Genomic DNA, 19,123 nt, shown 5'->3' on the forward strand with positions numbered 1-19,123 from the left:
TAGCCTTATGTGAAATTCCCATTTATTGCCCAAACTTACTTCTTCTCTGTTATTTGTAACCAAATACCTTGGAGAAATATGATCTTATCAATACATGCTTTTTTTAAGATACCTTAAGGGTCTGATAATATTCTCTTTATACCAGTTATTAAAGTTAGAGCAGTTTGCAAACTGAGCTAAGTGGGGCTCTTTCTCCCTTAGGTTCCTTTGAATTTTAGGCACATGTTTATGGTCGTAGTCCTTTGCACACAGCCTGGAATCCTAGGCATCTCCCACAGCTGCCCTCACAGGGCCCCGCCACTTTGGATTAATGGTGAGAAGTGTGGCTCTGACATGTCTAGGTCCCTGGAAGATGCCAAAGGTAGGAGAAAGCAGTGTGGACTCTTCCTCATTAGGAAGATACTCATATTTGCTTCTCAAGTAGCAGGAATTTCCTTCTGAACCTATAGGAGAAATCAGACATTCTTAATTGAGTTTCTCTAAAGATAACCAAGAAGGGAAAGAGGAATGCTTAAGGCAAGAGCAAGAGCTTAGAAACAGGAATCAGACCCTCTGGGAGTGGAGTGTGAGTGCCGTGGGAAGAGCTAGAGCAGAGGTGAGACATTCCCGTAAAGGGCCTTGAGGTGAGGGCATGCATCCTGATTTGCAGGGCAAGGGGGTCACACGAGGGGCCTTCCCAGTTAAAGGAGAAAACTAAGTTCTATGGTCACGAAATGGGAGGCGGCTCCACTTCCAATCTGAACACCAGGAGCATTTCTGGAGCCCTGGTTTGTTTTGTTTGTTCCAGAAATAATATAAATTTGTGAAAATGCAAGCTTTATGAAAGCCTTGAATATGTTTCCTCATATTAACAAGGGGAAAGAAATGATAAAATTGAGAATGTTTAGATTGTTCATGAAAATGGTGTGGGAAACTCGTTCGTCATTTAAGAGATTATGCAAAGAGGGCCAGATTTACATTGGGGATGGGAAGAAAGAGAAATACTGAGATTTAAAAAATATATTAAAGTATTTTTACTTTTTGTAGTGTCCTTAGTGCACAATTAGACATGTGAAGTTACGCTAAATTATATATTTCATAAACTTTATGAATCTGAAAGTTTTTCTGGGGCACATTTGTAGATTTTTATGTTAAATATTTAAGATCTGAAATAAAATGAAAATAAAGTGATCCGTTGCTAGAACTGCATTTTGTTAGGAGTGATTTCACTACTTATAAAATTATCAGAGTAATAAATTTCATTATAAAATTAACGCATCAAATATATATATTAAGGAGAAAGTAAAGCCCTCACATGTCCTTCCCTCCATTCCCAATCCCTGGGCTCACCACTCTTATTTATACTTTGTTGACTAGTCTAGAATTTTTTATGCACATATAAGAATTAATATATAAATCTGTATTTTTTAAAATGAGATCAAACTAGACATATTGTTCTGCAGTGTGCTTTTTTCATTAATATTTCATGACCTCCTCCCATGTCAGCGCAATCTGGTCTGACATTCTTTTCGGCAGTGCCATGACATTCTATAATATAGATGTAGTAGCATAATTTATTTGCATATGGCTCAATTTAAATTGATCTTATCAGATTGTTCACTCACTGGATTTAGAAAAACCTTAACTTGTTTCTTCCCAAAAGCAATACATGCCTACGGTTACAGAAATACACATACACACACACACACACACACACAAACACATGTCTATGTAAAATTTGTACAGATGTGAAAATTGTTAGGTCTCTTTCACTCGGTCTACCCTTAATCCTAAATTAAAACTTGTTAATGGTTTGGCATGTACCCTTCCACACTTACGTATGTGCAGGTACTATATATCTACATTCTAATTCCTCTGCAATTTTCCAAAAATTACTATATCATGGACCTCTTTTGTATCAATATGTACAAAATGACCTGCATTACTCTTTTTGCAGACTGCAAGATATTGTGCTGTATGATTATATCATTAATTATTTAATTAACTAACTCTTATTGATCGATGTTAGGATTTTCACAGTTTCTTTTCTTTGTACGCTTGTGTGAGAGTATCTTTGCTACAAGTGATATTCCTGGGCCAAAGTGTACGTTAATTTAAAATTTGATATGTAAACTCAGATTGCCCTCTAAGACCAATATACTCACTGGGTTTTAAATGCAAATATTCATAAGCATGAATATCTGGATTGATGCATGTTTTCGTTTAGACATCAATTATTATTTTTTTTAAGTATTAAAATCCTTGTACTCGCTTGCCTCCTTCTGGACTATCAAGGCTATTGCTTTCTTGTCAGATATCCTCTCATTGCTAAAAAAAAAACACACAGAAAACAAAAAAATACAAGGCCTGGACAAAGGGATGGAGTGAAGGAAAGGAACTTAATGCTCAGTGCCTTGTAGTTATTAGGAGCTTTGGAGCCAGACAAACTTGGCTTTGCATTCCAGCTTTGCCACTTGGCAGCTATGTGGTCTTTGGTAGGTTGCTTGCCTTCCAGGAGTGGCAGTCGTTTAATCTATAAGATGAAATGATAATAAGACCTACCTCATAGTGTGTAAGTATTAATATAGATATTAGACATAGTGTGGCACAAACTAAACACTTGATTATATCATTATTTAAAACATACATGTATACATATATACATATACATATATAATGTTAAACTGACAAGGTGACTTGCCATCATATGTTAATGTGGTGTTCCTACACATCACTATATGACAAAGAATTGCATATTTGTTATTTTTAAATCAAATTCTCATTGAATATTTCATTTTATCTTTAAAATGCTTCATATAATATCTCACTTATATGTGGAATCTAAAGAAATGAACAAACAAAACAGAAACAGACTCATAGATACAGAGAACAAACTGATGGTTGCCAGATGGGAGGGGGGGTTGGAGGACAGGGTGAAAAAGGTTAAGGGATTAAGATGTACAAATTGGCAGTTAAAAAATAGTTACAGGGATGTAAAATACAGCATGGAGAATATAGTCAATAATATTGTAATAACTGTAGTGCCAGGTGAGTACTGGACCAGTGAGGGATCATTTCATAAGTTATACAAATGTCTGACCACTATGCTGTACACCTGAAACTAATATAAAATAATATTGAATGTCAACTGGAATTGAAAAAAAAGAAAGACAGTGAAACTTTCTAGGAGTCAAAAAACAATGCTTCATATAATGTCCTCTGAAATTGCTGTATTCACTTTTTTTTCAATTTGAACAATAGTCACAAAGTAAGAGTAAATGAAAATAAAAGCTGTATCTGGAGATCGTCTTTGTGTATCCTCATGACTCTGACTCTCACTGTGTATGAATGACTTCCTGATTTAGCTCCAGCCCTGATCCCACCCCGGAGCTTCATGCTTCTAGAGCTAAATGACTGCTCATTTGGTCCCTTGGATGTTCCACGGGGATTTCAAATGCAGCCTGGATAAACCAGAACTCATTGCTCCCTTGATCCCTGCTCCTCTGCTCTAGTCCAAGTTAATGCCACTAATAATCCCTCAAGCAGAAACTCTGACTCATTCTCCCTCTTTGCCCCCCCTTCCTCACCATCAAAAGGATCACCAGGATTCTTTATTTTGCCTCACCACCTAAACATTTCCAAGTCTGTCTCCTCCTCTCCATTCCTGCTTTCAAGGTCCAATTTAGGTCATTATTACCTCTCGTTTGGACTGTTAAAATAGTTGTGTTCTAAAATTGGATTCCTTGCCCTTGTTCGTACTTGCCTCCAAAGCATCTGCCAAACACACACCATTGCCCTGTTTAAAGCTCTTCAGTGACTCCTCATCACTGTCAGCAGAAAGCTCTGGCTTACTTCGTTTTAGAAACCAAGGCTTCCTTCACCTAGCACCTGCCTTCTTCAGCCTCATCTCATGCCTCTCCCACCTCATATTTTTCCCTCTCTAGTCACACTGAGCTGACAGAAACCCCTGCTCATGTTGTACTGTCTCCTACCTGCATACTCTCTTCCTCCCTTGCTTTGCCTAATTCCCATTGATCCTTTATGACAGCTCATGTGTCATTTTTTCCAGGAAGTTTTCTCTGAGCTAGAGCCCCTAATCCATGCTCCCACAGTATCTCCATCTGCCTTTCTCAACGCTCTTAGCATATTCTATTAAAATATCTAATTAGGGGTCTGTCTTCCCATATGGACTCTACGTACCTCAAGGGCAAGTATTATTTATTTTCCCCAGCACCCAATCCACTGCCCAACACACGACAGGAGTTCAATGAATATATGTATATTTTTTAATTGAATCATTTTTCTTGAAATAAATCAGTATCTGGAGATATAATGTAGTCGCCAACTAATCAACTTATTAATTGAGCCCTTACTATTTAAAAAAGTGTTGTGCCAAGATTCATGGGGAATTCCAAAAAGTGTAAGAGCCTTACTTCCCATCTAGATTGGGAAGTAAAATATGAATGTATAAAAAGCTGCTGGGAGTTATGCAGACAAGCAGTTGCAGAGTTCTAAGAAAGTAATTCCAGGAGGGAGGGGGTCTGTGTTCATTTGTGTTCAGCGTGATCAAGATGAGATGTATCTGTGTTGGTTGCAGGCTAGGCTGAATCTAGAGTAGCAGAAAGCAGGAAGAGATGACAAACTGTTCCTTTTCTGGTGTTTTCCTATAATGCAAAGTAGGGGATGTGTACAGAACGGAGAGTTCATTGATAAGGCACAACAGAAAGAAAACCTGGGCCTTATTTCTCAGACCTCCTGGTTTGTCCCATCTCAGCCATCAAGATGCCTTATCCTGTAGCTCAGTCCTCCTCCCTACCACCCACCCTCACCCCCAGCTCAACCCTGGAGTGACGAATTGTATTTCTTTCCAGCAAAACTACTTTCCTCCAAGCAATTTTTTTTCTGAAGTTTGAAATCAATTTAGTGTCTTCAAGTGCCTTCAAATCTAGGACTGAAAAAGACCAACCCACAAAGCGATCTGAAAGGAAAAAAGTATATAATACCCTATTAAATTAATTATCAAGTAATTTGTGTAAGACTTGAAAGTACATTAGGAATTCCGGGAAAGGGATTTTAGTGCAAAGAAAAGAAAGCTAGGAAAACTTCAGTGAAGGATTTGGACTTGAGTTTGGCCTTGAAGGATGAGTAAGTAGGCCTGTGTAGGCAGAAGGAAAGGGGAAAAAAGCTTCCCTTGCAGTTCAGACGGTGCAAGCAGTAGAGATTACTATTGGAGGCAGTGAAGAGAACGGGGACTGGCAGGTAGGAGCTGGTCTATGTATTATTGATGAGGGCATTAGCCAGGATTCAGAACTTGCAAGTGACATCTTTATTCTTCCATTTCTCATCTCTGCCTCTTATGTGAAAAAGGGAGGGACATTTATTAAGGAAGAATGTGGTAGCTCACACAATAGAAGAAAGAGCTAAACAATTAAACCTCTGGAAGGACAGGGTTTCTGGAGACTGGAGCAACTTGAGCGTAGCTTTCAAGCTGTATTTCATTGTCTGTTGTCTTGGTTTCTCCCTAATGTGATGACTTCATTCTCAGTCCAGTTTCTCCACTCAAACAGGGCACATGGCCCCTGGCAACTTCCTGCTTGTATCCTAATAGCTTCCCTGGGACCTCTGTTCAGAAAGTCTGATGGGCCAAGGGATCAGCTTATGACTAGAAAGGGGAAAGTAGTACTGGGCAGACAGCTACGAAGGTGTCAAACAAATGGACGACTGATTGAATGATGTGATACCTAGTGTAAGGACAGATTACAAAAAGTCTTGAAAACCAGCCTTTGATGTTTAAATCATACATGATTGTTATTAAAGTTTTTGAGCAAGAAAGGTAACTTGAGAGAAGTGGTTGAGAAATAGATTTTGTCCAGTGATGGGTAAGGTTGCCTGAAGAGGAAGAAGGACATAAGGAAACCACCCAGATGCACATTTTACCCCAAGAATCCAAGTGTGACTTTCAGTGAGAGTTTATACTGAGGCAAAGCCTTACAAATTGAGAACAGGACAGCTAGATGGGAGTACAAAGGGACACTAGAGAGGCAATAGAGTAGTTGTTCTCAGAATGTGACTTCCAAATCAGCAGCAGCAGCAGCAGCAGCATCTGGAACCCATTGCACATCGAAATGCTCGCCAGGCTCCACCCAGACTCACTGAATCAGGAATCAGAAACTTAGGGGGTGGCCTGGCCATCTGTGTCTTAGCCACTATCCAGGTCATTCTGATACCGGTTACAGTTTGATACCAATAGAGTGCATTTGAAAAGCTACTTACTGGTTTTGTTACTGTAAGCAATTCATTTGACCTCTTCATGCCTTAAAGGTAAATGCTAATATTGGTGCTTTCCTCAAAGAGTTTAGAAGATGAGTGTAAATATAGAGGGGGCCAAAAAAAAAAAAAAAGTATATTTATTTTAAGAAAGGGAAAAAGCTGTATTAAAATTGTAATACTCAATATATACGGAATAGCAGAAGATGAATACAAGTCACAGTTGACCTCTGCAATTATAAGAGGTGCTCAAAGTGGTTACCATCAGTGTAATTTTAATATAGTTTTTTCCTTTCTTCAAATGTATACATTTTTTGGCACCCTCTGTATATGGAAAATGTTTACAACAGTATCTGGCACACAGTAAGCATTATATAAGTATTTTCTGTTGCTATCATTGACAGAACCTGTTGTTTGAAAGAAAGATAAGAATCAAAGATGATTCCTAGTTCTGGATGAAGTGTACATTGGTTACTGTTGATAGCTAAAAATTGTCCACATTATTCCAGTATGGATCTTACAGATTCAAACTGTTCATAGAAATTGCCTCCTGACCCCTACCTTTGTTCTTCAATTAAAATCTGGTGTGACTGCTGTTTTTCTCAAAGAGTATATTCACTTTCTCCCTCACTGATAAGTACTTACCTTCTCTGAGACTCAATTTCCTTATTATGGTTTCAGTGAAGATTAGAAATAACATATCTAAAGTTTTTAACCATATAGTGTATGTTCAGAACATGGTAGCTATTAATTACTCTTATCTCCATGTCACTTTCTTTCCCTTCCCTCTCGTAACAATGGTTTCTCCATGTATGTGTCATCTTGTCTGTGACCGTTTTTCCCTTCTGCGTTCTTCCTATTCTTCTAAGACCAGGGATACCCCTTTTTCTGAAGGGATAAATAGTTAATATTGTAAGCTTTACAGGCCCGGCCATGCAATCTCTGTCGCTACAAGTCACCTCTACTGTTGTATCACAAAGAAGCCATAGCCAATATGTAAACAAATCAGATGTGTTCCAATAAAACATTATTTGTGGACCCTGAAACTTGAATGTCATATGATTTTCACATATCATGAAATATTTTTCTTTTGCTTTTTTCCATCCATTTACAAAGAGAAAAGCCGGCTTAGCTCACAGACCACACCAAGACAGGCTGTGGGCTCGATGTGCCCCATAAACTGTATGTGCCAGCCTGTATTTGAGGGGACTACCTCTCCCAGCTTCTCACTGCCTTTCTCTCTTTCTCTCTTTCTTTCCATCTACTCATCTTTCTTCTTTGTTGCAACCCAGTTACCAATGACACTGGATCCACCATGCAGTGCTAGTAAATTTTAAAATATTTGTGTTCATTGAACCAAGTTTTATGTTTTTTATTATAATATAAAAATCAACTAAGTCTCAGATTTGTTTATAAACTCAAAAAAGAAACATAGGTCCAGTTGCTTAATTTTTCATGTACTTTCTCTTTACTGTTTTCAATTTTAAAAAAAATGTTCTCATGAAACAAACCATAACAGAACGACAGAGCCCAGTATTGACTATTTGTATCAAAATAAGATGACAATCAATTTCTGACATTTTCTTCAATTAGTTTTTTATCCACATTTTCTTAGCTCTGAATGTTACTTGTATGGTGAACCTAATACCTTCTTGCATGAACTTAAATATACTTTGAAGAGCCAAGGATGGCATAGGAGCTGATGGTGACTGACATATGGTATGGCCCTAATTACTCACCCCACCCTGCTTTCAGATCTCATTCTGAACCTCTCTCCTGTCTGTCACCATGCATGGTGTATGTCACATGGTACCTGGTGCATTGTGGGCAAATCTTTGTTGAATTAACAAATGAAATGCACGTAAAGATGCTTTTTGTAGCTCTTAGGCTTTTTCAGGGAAGACAATGTAAAGGATAGTATCTGCCACTGAGGTGCTCCAACGTCATATTTGAAGCTTGAAGGAAATATGACTTTGCCTTTATGGCTAAATAACTATTTCTTAGGTGAGGAAGGCAGCTGAAAAGGTAAAATTAACTATAAAATTTATTCTACAAGGTGCCATCACACCTGATAAATGGCTTCCCTACTCTGTTACAATAATGAGCTCATGAGTACAACTTAGTGAGTGGATACAAGAGGTTGCTATTATCACCATGGCTATCACTTTTCATACTAATTTTAACATGTATTCATAGGTATTGTAATTTGCCTACCTGATAAAAAAAGTATAGAGAGAATCTTATCCTTTATTTTTTACTATAAAAGAGGAAAAATGTTCAATCTCTTCTGAAAGGTTATGATTCAATTAGAAAATATATCAGGAAGCACATTCAGCAGGTATCTTAAATCCATCTTTTTAATGATGGCATTATTTTTATTCCAGTGCTAAATTTTTAAAATTAATTTTTAACATTTTATATTAAGAGCTGATAATGTAACATCTCTATCATGGCATATTCCTTTAAAAAATTAAATATCAATTCTCGGTTATAACCTTAGACTATAGTAAAGATTGTTAACTTAGAGTTTTTTCTATAGGTCTAATTTTTTATCATGATAATAGAAAATAACACTTATGATAAGAGATATAATTAACTGAATTCTAGCAAAATTTGGGACCAAGAAATGGAAATTAGGAGAAGATATTTCATTAATAATGTGCCGTTAACATATATTACTTAGAATTTAAGCCTTATTTCATTATACTGTAGGTGGCTTTTTATTAAGATTTTCCCTTAAAGGGTCAGCATATCTAAGTATTTATAACTGGGAGTTAAACCAGCATAAAACAAAAGTCAGTTGAGAAAATATTCAGAAATTTGTCCTGTGTACAGCTCTCAGTTTTGGCTGAATTCAAAGGTAAACCATTCTTTGATTAGCATCTTTAACTAACAGTGGCCGCATCAGGAGTCAGATATTCTCTCTCATGTTCTCAGTCAAAAAAACAAAATAAGAAAATAGGAGAGGGACACAAGTATTATACCCTTGGCAAATGAGCAAGAAGTCCAATCCCTTGTTAATGTAATACTGACAGCTTTTGCCAGAGAAGATGGAATGGACTGTGGGAGAATTTTGTTATCATTTAGCAGTACGTTTAGGTAACATTCAGTGGAGCCACTGTTGGCCTGGGAATCATAAAAGGGTAATAAAAGAAGCAGTTTCTTTTCAGTTTTTCTCATTGACCAAGAAGAATAGCTTCAAGGTGACTCTATCACCACTCTTTTCAACCAGTTAGGTTTCTCTTGGTAGGTGCAGCAAGGAGGTATTTACTGTACCGGCCCCTCCAAAGGGAACAGCACACCTCCCTGTCATGTGAGGGCTATTGATGGGTAGTGAGGATTTATTCCAAACGCGTGGTTCTCTCTGTCCTGTTGTCTACCCGTCTGTAGGTGACTGTTGCCAGTCCTGTGAATGGCTGCACAATTAAGTGTAGCAACTGTCTTGGCCTAGAACAATCAAAGAAAGAAGGTTCAGAAACTGCAGATGTAGTACATACTAGCAATTCGGTCTTTTCTAATGGAACGTTTTGGTTGTCATATACCACTATGAAAACCATGTAGTGGTCATGTAGTGCTAACCTGTGGATTTGTCTAAGTTCCTGAAAGGCCAGAGGACATCGCTACCTCTCAGTTCATCCCCTCTCCTTAGGCAGGGACTATGTCGTAGTCGGCAAGAAAGTGAGTTGTCCGCGTAAATGTTTTGAGACCTTTTATTTTTATCACATGGGAAGAATGATAAAGAGATCATGAAGTAAAATCTGGGACAGGACCTATTTTTGGAAAGGGAAGTAGAAATTTCTAAGAGGTATAGGTCTCCTTAGTAGGAGGGAGTCATATGGGGCCTAGTTCTTATGAAGTCAGACAGACCAGGGCAGAGGGACTTAACCAGATGATCAATAGAACCCCAAGGCCTTAAACGGTCTGGGAACCTCCTAGAATTATATGCAAAGCATTGTTTTTATGAACATAGATGTATAGCTTACATTAGATTCTAAAAAAAACATAATGACCACACACACAAACAAAACCGAAGTTTTGAAGGATTGACACAAGCAAAGAAGCAGTGGGAGGTCGTGGAGTGGGTGTACAATTCAATTTTATGCATTTTTAAGCTTAGAAATGGGGTCCATTGAATAACAACAGTAACATTTAAAGTAGTTCAGAGTGAAACAGGTCTCTGATACAATGTTTACAGTTCTTTCTCCCCAAAATATTTCCTGTTCAAATTGACATACAGTAATTAATCTTAAACTCATTTAATATTAGTATTTTACTAAAGGAGTGTGTTTATGGGAGGGAGCAGGGCCAAGCAAAATGAGTTAAAAGCAGTTGGTTATGTCTCTGGTGCTCAGCGATATGTATCATTTTGAAGTTAGTCATTCATGTAGGCATGATGATGCATAGTGAGAATATAATAATGAGGGGAAGGATCGCTCCCTTTCAGAAGATTAAAGTTTCTGGAGATATCTCCCCAATTAACAATCACAATGTGATATAGTAAGAGCTAAAATGAATGTATGTGTGGGGTGAAATAGGAAGGAGCATGGAAAATAGGAAACTAAACGGGCCTGGGATCTGAAGGCAGGCTTCTCAGAGGAGATGGGACTAATATCTAACATTTATGCAGCACTTACTACCTCTCAGTTACTGCTGACTCAGTTAAACATCATACACTATTGAGGCATAGAAAGACTAAGTAGTAATCGGCCAAAGTCACAGGGCCAGTAGGAAACAAAGTCAGGATTTGAATCCAGGCCACCTGGCTCGTAATTCCATGGGTTAGCCCCTCTACTACCTCTTGTGTATCAGGTACTGGTATTATAAATAGCAGTGTGCCACATAATAAAACACGGGGGACAAAATGGAAAAAATGGGGAAAGCCAGAGAAAGAGAGAGAGAGAGAGAGAGAGAGAGAGAGAGAGAGGAGTCCAACTTCCAGCTTCCCAGAGTTCAATGTTTTCTGATTTTAAATTCAGATTCATTAATTTTTATGAGGCTCAGCTTTCCCTATAGTTCCTTATTTATTCTCTCACCAAATAGAGGGGTCCTAATACTTATCTGTGGGGTATCTAAATTTCCACATATGTAGCTTGTTTTGGGTTGCATTTTCACTCAACTTCAAAGATAATCACTTCATCCTTCTAATCATTCATTCACTCACTCATTCATTTACTCAATTCACTTTGTAGTTTTACTCTCACTGTTTTGGATGGTCTATTTGGCACCTTCCTCAAAAGAGATAAGAAATACAAAATTCAGTTTTGAAAACGAAGGTGGAAATATTTCTTATCTTAGTTTGACCCTCACATGCTTTCCTCGTCATATAAATTTGAAAAATAAGTTATACTAATAATAATAATAATACCAGAGAAAAGAGGGAAAAACAGCTTCAATTTCTTTCTGATGTCTATGACTAAAACAAAAAAATCAAACAAACAAAAAAGCAGAAAAGCACACACACAAACACACACAAACAATTCCTGCAGGTTCTTCATGATTTTGCAGCAACGTATTAGGCTTACATGATAAAGAAGGTTCTTTATGAACTCGGGGACATGGTGTTAGCATTCTGTCTCTTCCCCTGCTATGTGGCTCCATGGAAGCAGGCGCTCGCAAAGGCAAAATGCTCCTTTAGGCCACAGTGTGCTCCAAAGTCCCACCTGCTCTCAGGAAGTGACTTAAGTACTGGCAAAAGCGCTGCTTATTATTTGTTCCTATGCGGTCCCTGCTGACTTCTTATTGTAATACTGTTAAAAAGTTTTCTTTACTGGAACAAATATATTCCATTTGGATTATGTCATGAATTTCATCTGGAATAATGAGACTTTCAATAGCTTTTGTGTGTCACCTCTTTTTCACATCACTTGTCTGGTGGCACCAAGAATACTTCCTCACTGAAAATAGATCCATTTACAGTCAATAATAGGGCGGTTAGTGTTCGTTTTTCTTGGGAAAATGAAAATGTGCACCTTTTATCCTATTATACTGATCCACCAGCTTCAGATTATCTGATTTTCGAGCTTCTCATTTTCTCCTGTATCTTAATGCTATTATTAACAAGAATTCTGTTGCTAATGGTTTTGAAAAATAATATGTGTGCTTTCAGCCACTACCCGTATTTTTATGGTTTGTCTGATTTAGCTGGACTTTGATAATTATTCCAAATACTGCTTTGCTGTGGATCAAATGTGAGGAGCCCAACATCCTTCTAGATTTATTTTCAATGTCCTTAATTTTGCTACAAGAGAATGGAATTAATATTGTAACAGTCACAAGGTGAAAAATACTTCTAAGTGTATAGTTTATATTTTTTAAGAGTTTGTAGTCTATATTCTCTGCTATCTCTTTACATTTATATATAGATATATAGAGAGACAAAAAGAGGGTTTTTGGGTTTTTTGTTTTGTTTTTGCTTTAGAACATTAGTTCTATGAATATCTGGTCATATTTTTTCATGGAGAAATTCTAAAAATATATATATATATTCCAGAGCAGTGTCCCCTTAACATTGGTTTTTGAGAAAATCCTGAATGTTAATAGATGTACTGGTAAATGTATTCATTGGTCAAAAAATTTTGAGAAACATTAAGTTTCTAAAATTTTTACATTATTATAGAAGTAAATAGAGACTTTAATATGCTAATTTGCATCACGAATCACCTTAAGGATTATTTAGATATAGTAATTCCCAAAACTATTTGATCATAGAACCCTTTTCAAATGATTATCAGTTTGAGAAATGCCTTTTAACAGACTGGCAGACGTTAGTCCCTGGATGCAGAAATAAGTAACTTTTATCATAACCCGGTCATGAAGAAAAAGTTTGTGTTCAAAAACTCTAAAAAATATGAAAACAGAGAATTTTATGTTATATTTTAGAAAACATTTTTATTAAAATTATATAGAGGGAAAAAAACCCCTCAACTGTTTAGTTATTATTTACATGGATTTATTCATTGTTTGTTGATGGTAAATTAAAGTCTTGCACTAAAATGGAAATTTAAATTTCTTCTTTATACTGTTATTAGGATTTAGGAGAAATTTATATTTCCTAATTATCATAGAGCTCATCCTATATAAAGAAACAATCATTATTTCAGTTATTTTATAGCAATGATTGGTGGCCACCAAACATAGTTGCCTGTGTATAAACATGTGTATCCAAAATTTCTTGAAGAAAAACAGTTCCATAGTGATAAAAACAAACAAACAAATGAAAAACAACAGATAAAGACCAGATTGACTTAAAGGGGGAAGGAAAACTTGGGTTGATTGCATCCAGAGAAGATTTTCTGGAGAGGTGACTTAGAGAATAGCAAACACAACCTTGAAAGAAAGAAAAGGGATTAATTTAGTGAAGATGATTTCTGCTGAGTGAAACTCTTTGCTAATTTGGTTAACAGTGAAGAACCTAAAGATCAGGAAAATAGATATGCTTAGGCAAATAGAAATTGTGAGCTAATGTGTGTTGATTAGAACACTAGTCCTGTGAGATACTGTGGGGGAAATAAGACAAATAAGTTTGGGAAATGCTATTTCATCCTTTGTGTTTAATTTTCCTTTAATTGAACTTTCACAAAATGAATTTATCACAGAATTATTTTCCCATAAATTAAAAACCCTCACAACACCCCTTGGGAGAACACTGAGCTAATAGTAATAGGAAATAAGGACTACTAATTAATGGACCTCTACCATAATCATTGCTTCTTTGGGACAAAAATGCTAAGATTTAGGTCATACATATTATTCTATCCTCTTTCATTATTATAAAGATGAAATTGAATTGAAACGAATTTACCTTTATTTCAATACAGTTAAATTTCTGAAATATAAGATCCTTTTAAATCCAGGTCATGTAGGCAAGACCTCTTCATGGGGAATCCTCAGACCCTACATAATTTTTAAACAAGTAGCACTGTTAGATTATAGTGCTTTGACTCAAACATTTGTGTGTGTGTGTGTGGGGGGGGCAAGCTGGGGGCCGAGGGCTTTTTTGCTTACTTTATAAACATTAACAATACTTTTAATTTATAACTGAGCCACACAAAGCCTTGTTTAAATATGCTTAATTTCCAGTCAAACTATTAAAGAATTAGGACAGATTCTTAAAATCTTTGAAAGTTTGGTTTATAAACATTCACTTCTAAATGCAATATTTTTAAGATTTACAAGATTAACTCAGCCCCTCCATCTACATGAGCAAAACTTAACAGGCTAAATCAATCAGGCTAAGTGGGAATCAAGCAATGGCTAAATGAATCATAATATTTTTATTCTCTTCTCATTTTTAGGTCATGATTTTAATGGGAAAACCTTAGTTATATGTTGGTTGCATGTGTTTATGTTCTCTGGCTTGCCTATGGAAGATTGGTGGATGTGAGTAGGGATGTTTCCAGATAGACTTTAATGTATGTCACTCAGGGGCTGACATCAATTTAGAGTTAAAATAGAATTTTTGTAGGTAATCACAGATTTTTTAAAGCTTTTTTTTCCCCCCTTTAAGAATAGGACTACATTCCACAGTGCAAGTTGGTTGACTGTGACTGGTCTCCCTCATATTGTCTGCAAAGATACCATGACAATTTTGGTCCTCAGTGAAAGTATCATATGGTTTGATGCAAACATTTAAGTTTAACTGAAGCTAACTGGATAAAATGATTAAATTACTGGAACCTTCCATCTAAATCCATGTGATGAATGTAACCTTTTTAAAAACAGATTCACCAGACCTTACATCATTCCTAAATAGCACTTCTAATTTTTCTCTCCAAAGGAACTTTATGCTTACTTCATAAGAGTTACAAATTTTTCAATTTGTAATTAATCCTTAAACCCCTCCTTAAATATATGTTTAAAGAAGTGGCAATAATAAAGGATTCTTTAAATCCTTGAAAATTTGGTCAAAAGTGCCATTTGGTGAGGTCAGTCCTATTCTCTATACTCTTGAAGAGCTTAAGGTATTTTTCTGTTAAAATGGTAGGGTGACTTGACAAGTAGCATGATTATACAGGGGAAATAATTAGCCTTTGTTTATCTTAAGTTGCATTGTTCTTATGAAAGTGTTAGATACCACAATTATTTAGATAGAAGTTATTTTTAAACATGAGTTCATGAATTATATAGTCTAGATTCAACAACTAAGTTAATTTGCTTATTTTCAATGAGATTGTAGTAACACTTCCAAGGTCTTAGAGGCATATCCTTTATCTAGCCTTTCATTCTTTAATTTTTTTAAATTTTGATTTCAGGCTACAAAAAATATCCAGATTCCCCAAATGATAATATTTTACTGCATTTCCACATTTGCATTCTCTCTTCAAACTTTTAAATTGTTTTCTGAAAAGAGAATAGGTTGTAGACATTTACCCTTATATATACTTTAATGTGTATTTCTTAAAAACAAGGGCATTCTCTTTCATAACCACAGTATAGTTATCTAAATCAGAAAATTAACATTCATGCAATACTAACACTGAATTTAGACTTTACTCAGATTTCACCAAATTACCCCAGTAACATCCTTTATAGTAAAATACTGATCATGTATTGATTTCAGTTGTCATGTCTTTTTAGACTCCTTTTTTTGTGTTTGTTAGTGTTGCATTTTGTAAATTCAAATTTATATAACATTTACCACTCGGACATAAATTCAATAAGGTTTTTTTTATTTTTATTTATTTTATTTTTATTTATTTATTTTTTTTAACTTTTATTAGTTTCAGATATAAACTCCTTTCGTCTAGAACATTTCCTAGTCTTGTGTTTCTGGACATGATACTTTTTTTTAGTTTCAGGTGTACAAAGTGTACAAAATTAAATAGTTAGACATTTATACCCCTCACAAAGTGATAACCCTCTTCTTCCAAGTTACTACCCCTCTGACATCTTATATACTTGTTACAATACCATTGACTATCTTCCTTATGCTGTACTCCACCCCTGTGACTATATATATATATATCTGTGTGTGTGTATATATATATATATGTATATATATATATATACACATATATGTATATATATATATATATTTACTTATAGTTGACATACAATATTCCTCACTTCACCTTCAGTTGTACAGCACATTGGTCAGGCATCTTACACATTCTATGAAGTAATTCCCTTGATAAGTCCAGTGCCCATCTGGCACGCTACATAATCTTTACAATATTATTGATTATATTCCTCATACTGTATTTCATATCCCTGTGACTATATTGTGTCTATTAATTTGCTTTTTCTAATCTTTTCACCTTCGCCCCCATCCCCTCCCCCCTTCTGGATACAATACTTTTGAAGTATATAGACCAGTTATTTTGTAGAATGTCTCTCAATTTGGGTTTCTCTGATGTTTCCTTGTGACTAGATTACAGTTGTATCAGACTTTAAAAAAAAAAGGAATTGCATAACGTGATTTACAACAACAAATTACATTCCTGTTTATAGCTCTGAAAATCAATATAATTATTTGTCATATTTGCATCAAACAGAATACTCAATCCAGATTCCCAGAAGAAAAGACTCTCCTAGGAGACTTTATATGTATTTCTTAAAGAACAAACCAGATTTATTTATTGAGTATCTTGTTAGCTTTGATGGTTTATGGAATCACATAGATTGTTCTAGAATTTACTGAGAAAACAAATACAGTGTACAATAATATTGATTTTCTCTTTTCACAGTTACTCCTGAATGCCCAGAGAAAGGAAGAAACTTTTTCCTCTCTTTAGATGAACTCAAATTCTTATCACAGCTCATAAAATCCTTTTTGAAGCTGGAAAAAAATGTTCAAGAATTGTTAGAAGAAATTTTTTTATTGCTTAAGGTATCCAGGAATACTTCAGGTAACATACTGTTTTGTTTAAATTTGTAAAGCTATCAATCTTTTTGTTTTTGCTTCCAGTCACTGAATCGGTGCCATTACTTGGAAAAAAAAAAAAAAATACATGATAGAATTCTTTAAATAAACAAAGTATGAAAGAAACATTAAAAATTAAAGAAAATTCTATGAAACCATAGAATTACAGTTTTAGCCTTTATACATAGCAAATCCCATAATTCTAGTCGACAAAGCATCATAAGTCAATTCTGGATAATTGTCTTTGACTAAAATCATTTAGCTAAAGTGAAAAGAACAAGCAGACTGAATGATGTAGTAGCTGCTCTTCTGCTATTAGCAGCTGGATGATGGTGAGCAAGATATTTAGTTTCCTTGGACCTCAGTTTTCTCATCTTCACAATAATAGCGTAGGACCAAACTAATTTTTTCTTCGTTTTGTTTTGCAATTAGATGCTTTAGATTACAGTATGTTATGTAGGGCTGTGAGAATTAAATGATTTAGTGTATGTAAACTATTTAAAAGAATGTCTAGACTATCATAAACAATAAGTGTGAGCTGTTCCTATAGTAGTTATAATTATATGATATGTTGCTTTAAGTTTAGTCTTAACAAAATCCTTTTGAAAAAAAATTGTGCCATGTTGAAATAATGTGCCGTGTTGAAACAATGCTTCTAAAATTAAAAGTAGAGTTCAAAGCCATAATAGTTAAGATATGGTCTTGTCTTCTTATCTATACTTATAAAGATTTGCATCTATATCAGAATGAACTATACATGATACCATATATCATTTTAAGGAGAATAAATATAGATAGTGGCTGCATTTATAAAACAAAATTAGGAAAGCAAGTGATTAATAATCAATCTGAAAATTTCAAAATCTGATTTCTTAGTAAGTAATTACATTTAGTTTAATGTATTTACTTTTGTATTTACTTACTTTGCCTGGGTAACTAACATTAGGTAAGTTATAGGGTTGGAGTTTGTTTTATATTAAGCATAGCTTACTGGCCTTCTATGTTTCAAGTTAAGTTTAAATAGCAGTATTAAATTATAAAGTAAATAATATAAACAATTTTCCAAATTTGGAGATAATTTAAAGAAAAGTGGAGGTGGATTAGCGACTTCTGAAACTGACAAAAAGCCAATGGGAAAACAATGAAAATATAAGACATAAAATATGAAAATTATAAGACAGAATGAAAAAGTAGATTAATTAGAAGATAATGTGAATCCTAGAGGATCTTCTAGATGGAACTGACTGGATTAAAGAGAGATCTGAATAGAGAAATTTGACATCCTGATTTTTGATTAACATGTTGGTTCCTTAAGCAGTTGGACACTTGGTGTGAGTACTCACCCATCACTCCTGGCTAAGATTTGGCATTCCTCATGTACATTTCTAGCTGATCTTTTCTGAGCTGTGGATCAAGAAACAGAGTGACCTCCAACAAACCTGGACCCTTACCCATTCAGGCTCACCTTGTGTCTGTCCTAGGCCAGGCTCTAGAGATATTAGTTCAATTCTGAGAACTCTGTTCCTCTTAAGGGCAGCATAAATTCAAAATTAGAATCACGTTAGAGAGGTATTGTGAAGATATAAAACTGAAATGGCCAAGAATTGAAGCAAAGGTTTGACCTAGTGGTTTTAGAGAAAAAGAAAGAGCTGGTTCAACTTTACTAGATTAAGTTCAAGCAATGTCGAGTCTTGCAAATGCTATAAATTTAAGAGCAATAGTTACCATTATTGAATAAAACCAACAGAGAAATTATATAATTATGCCACAATATACTGCCTTACCCCAAATTTATCATATAAGCAGCGTGGTATATAAAAGTAACTTTAATATCACAATAATAGTGTGCTATAAAACATATTTGTGGATTATCAAACATAATATGAAATGAATTTTGAGGGACAGGTATAAGAAATGTCTAAGTACTAGAACATCTCCTTGTGGTATATGTTGTCTTTTTTGTTGAAATTCATGTTTCTTTTTGTAACAAAGCCAAGATTGATTTAATCTGACATA

At 35.2% G+C, this 19,123-nt stretch overlaps 1 protein-coding gene across 6 annotated transcripts in view; it reads left to right on the plus strand.

Moving 5' to 3' along the window:
- The window catches only part of KIAA0825 (KIAA0825 ortholog), a 358,526-nt gene that overhangs the window by 72,713 nt on the left and 266,690 nt on the right, over positions 1-19,123 (plus strand). For 5 of the 6 annotated variants that reach the window (XM_074328707.1, XM_074328711.1, XM_074328710.1 and 2 more), the window contains one exon: positions 16,932-17,093. The exons of the other annotated variant lie outside the window; for it this stretch is intronic. In XM_074328707.1, the coding sequence (XP_074184808.1) occupies positions 16,932-17,093 (162 nt within the window). The remainder of the gene's footprint in view (positions 1-16,931; positions 17,094-19,123) is intronic. 6 annotated transcript variants of the gene reach the window in all.

The sequence above is a fragment of the Rhinolophus sinicus genome, linkage group LG03, assembly GCF_036562045.2.
Source record: "Rhinolophus sinicus isolate RSC01 linkage group LG03, ASM3656204v1, whole genome shotgun sequence".
In the NCBI taxonomy this organism is placed as follows: domain Eukaryota; kingdom Metazoa; phylum Chordata; class Mammalia; order Chiroptera; family Rhinolophidae; genus Rhinolophus; species Rhinolophus sinicus.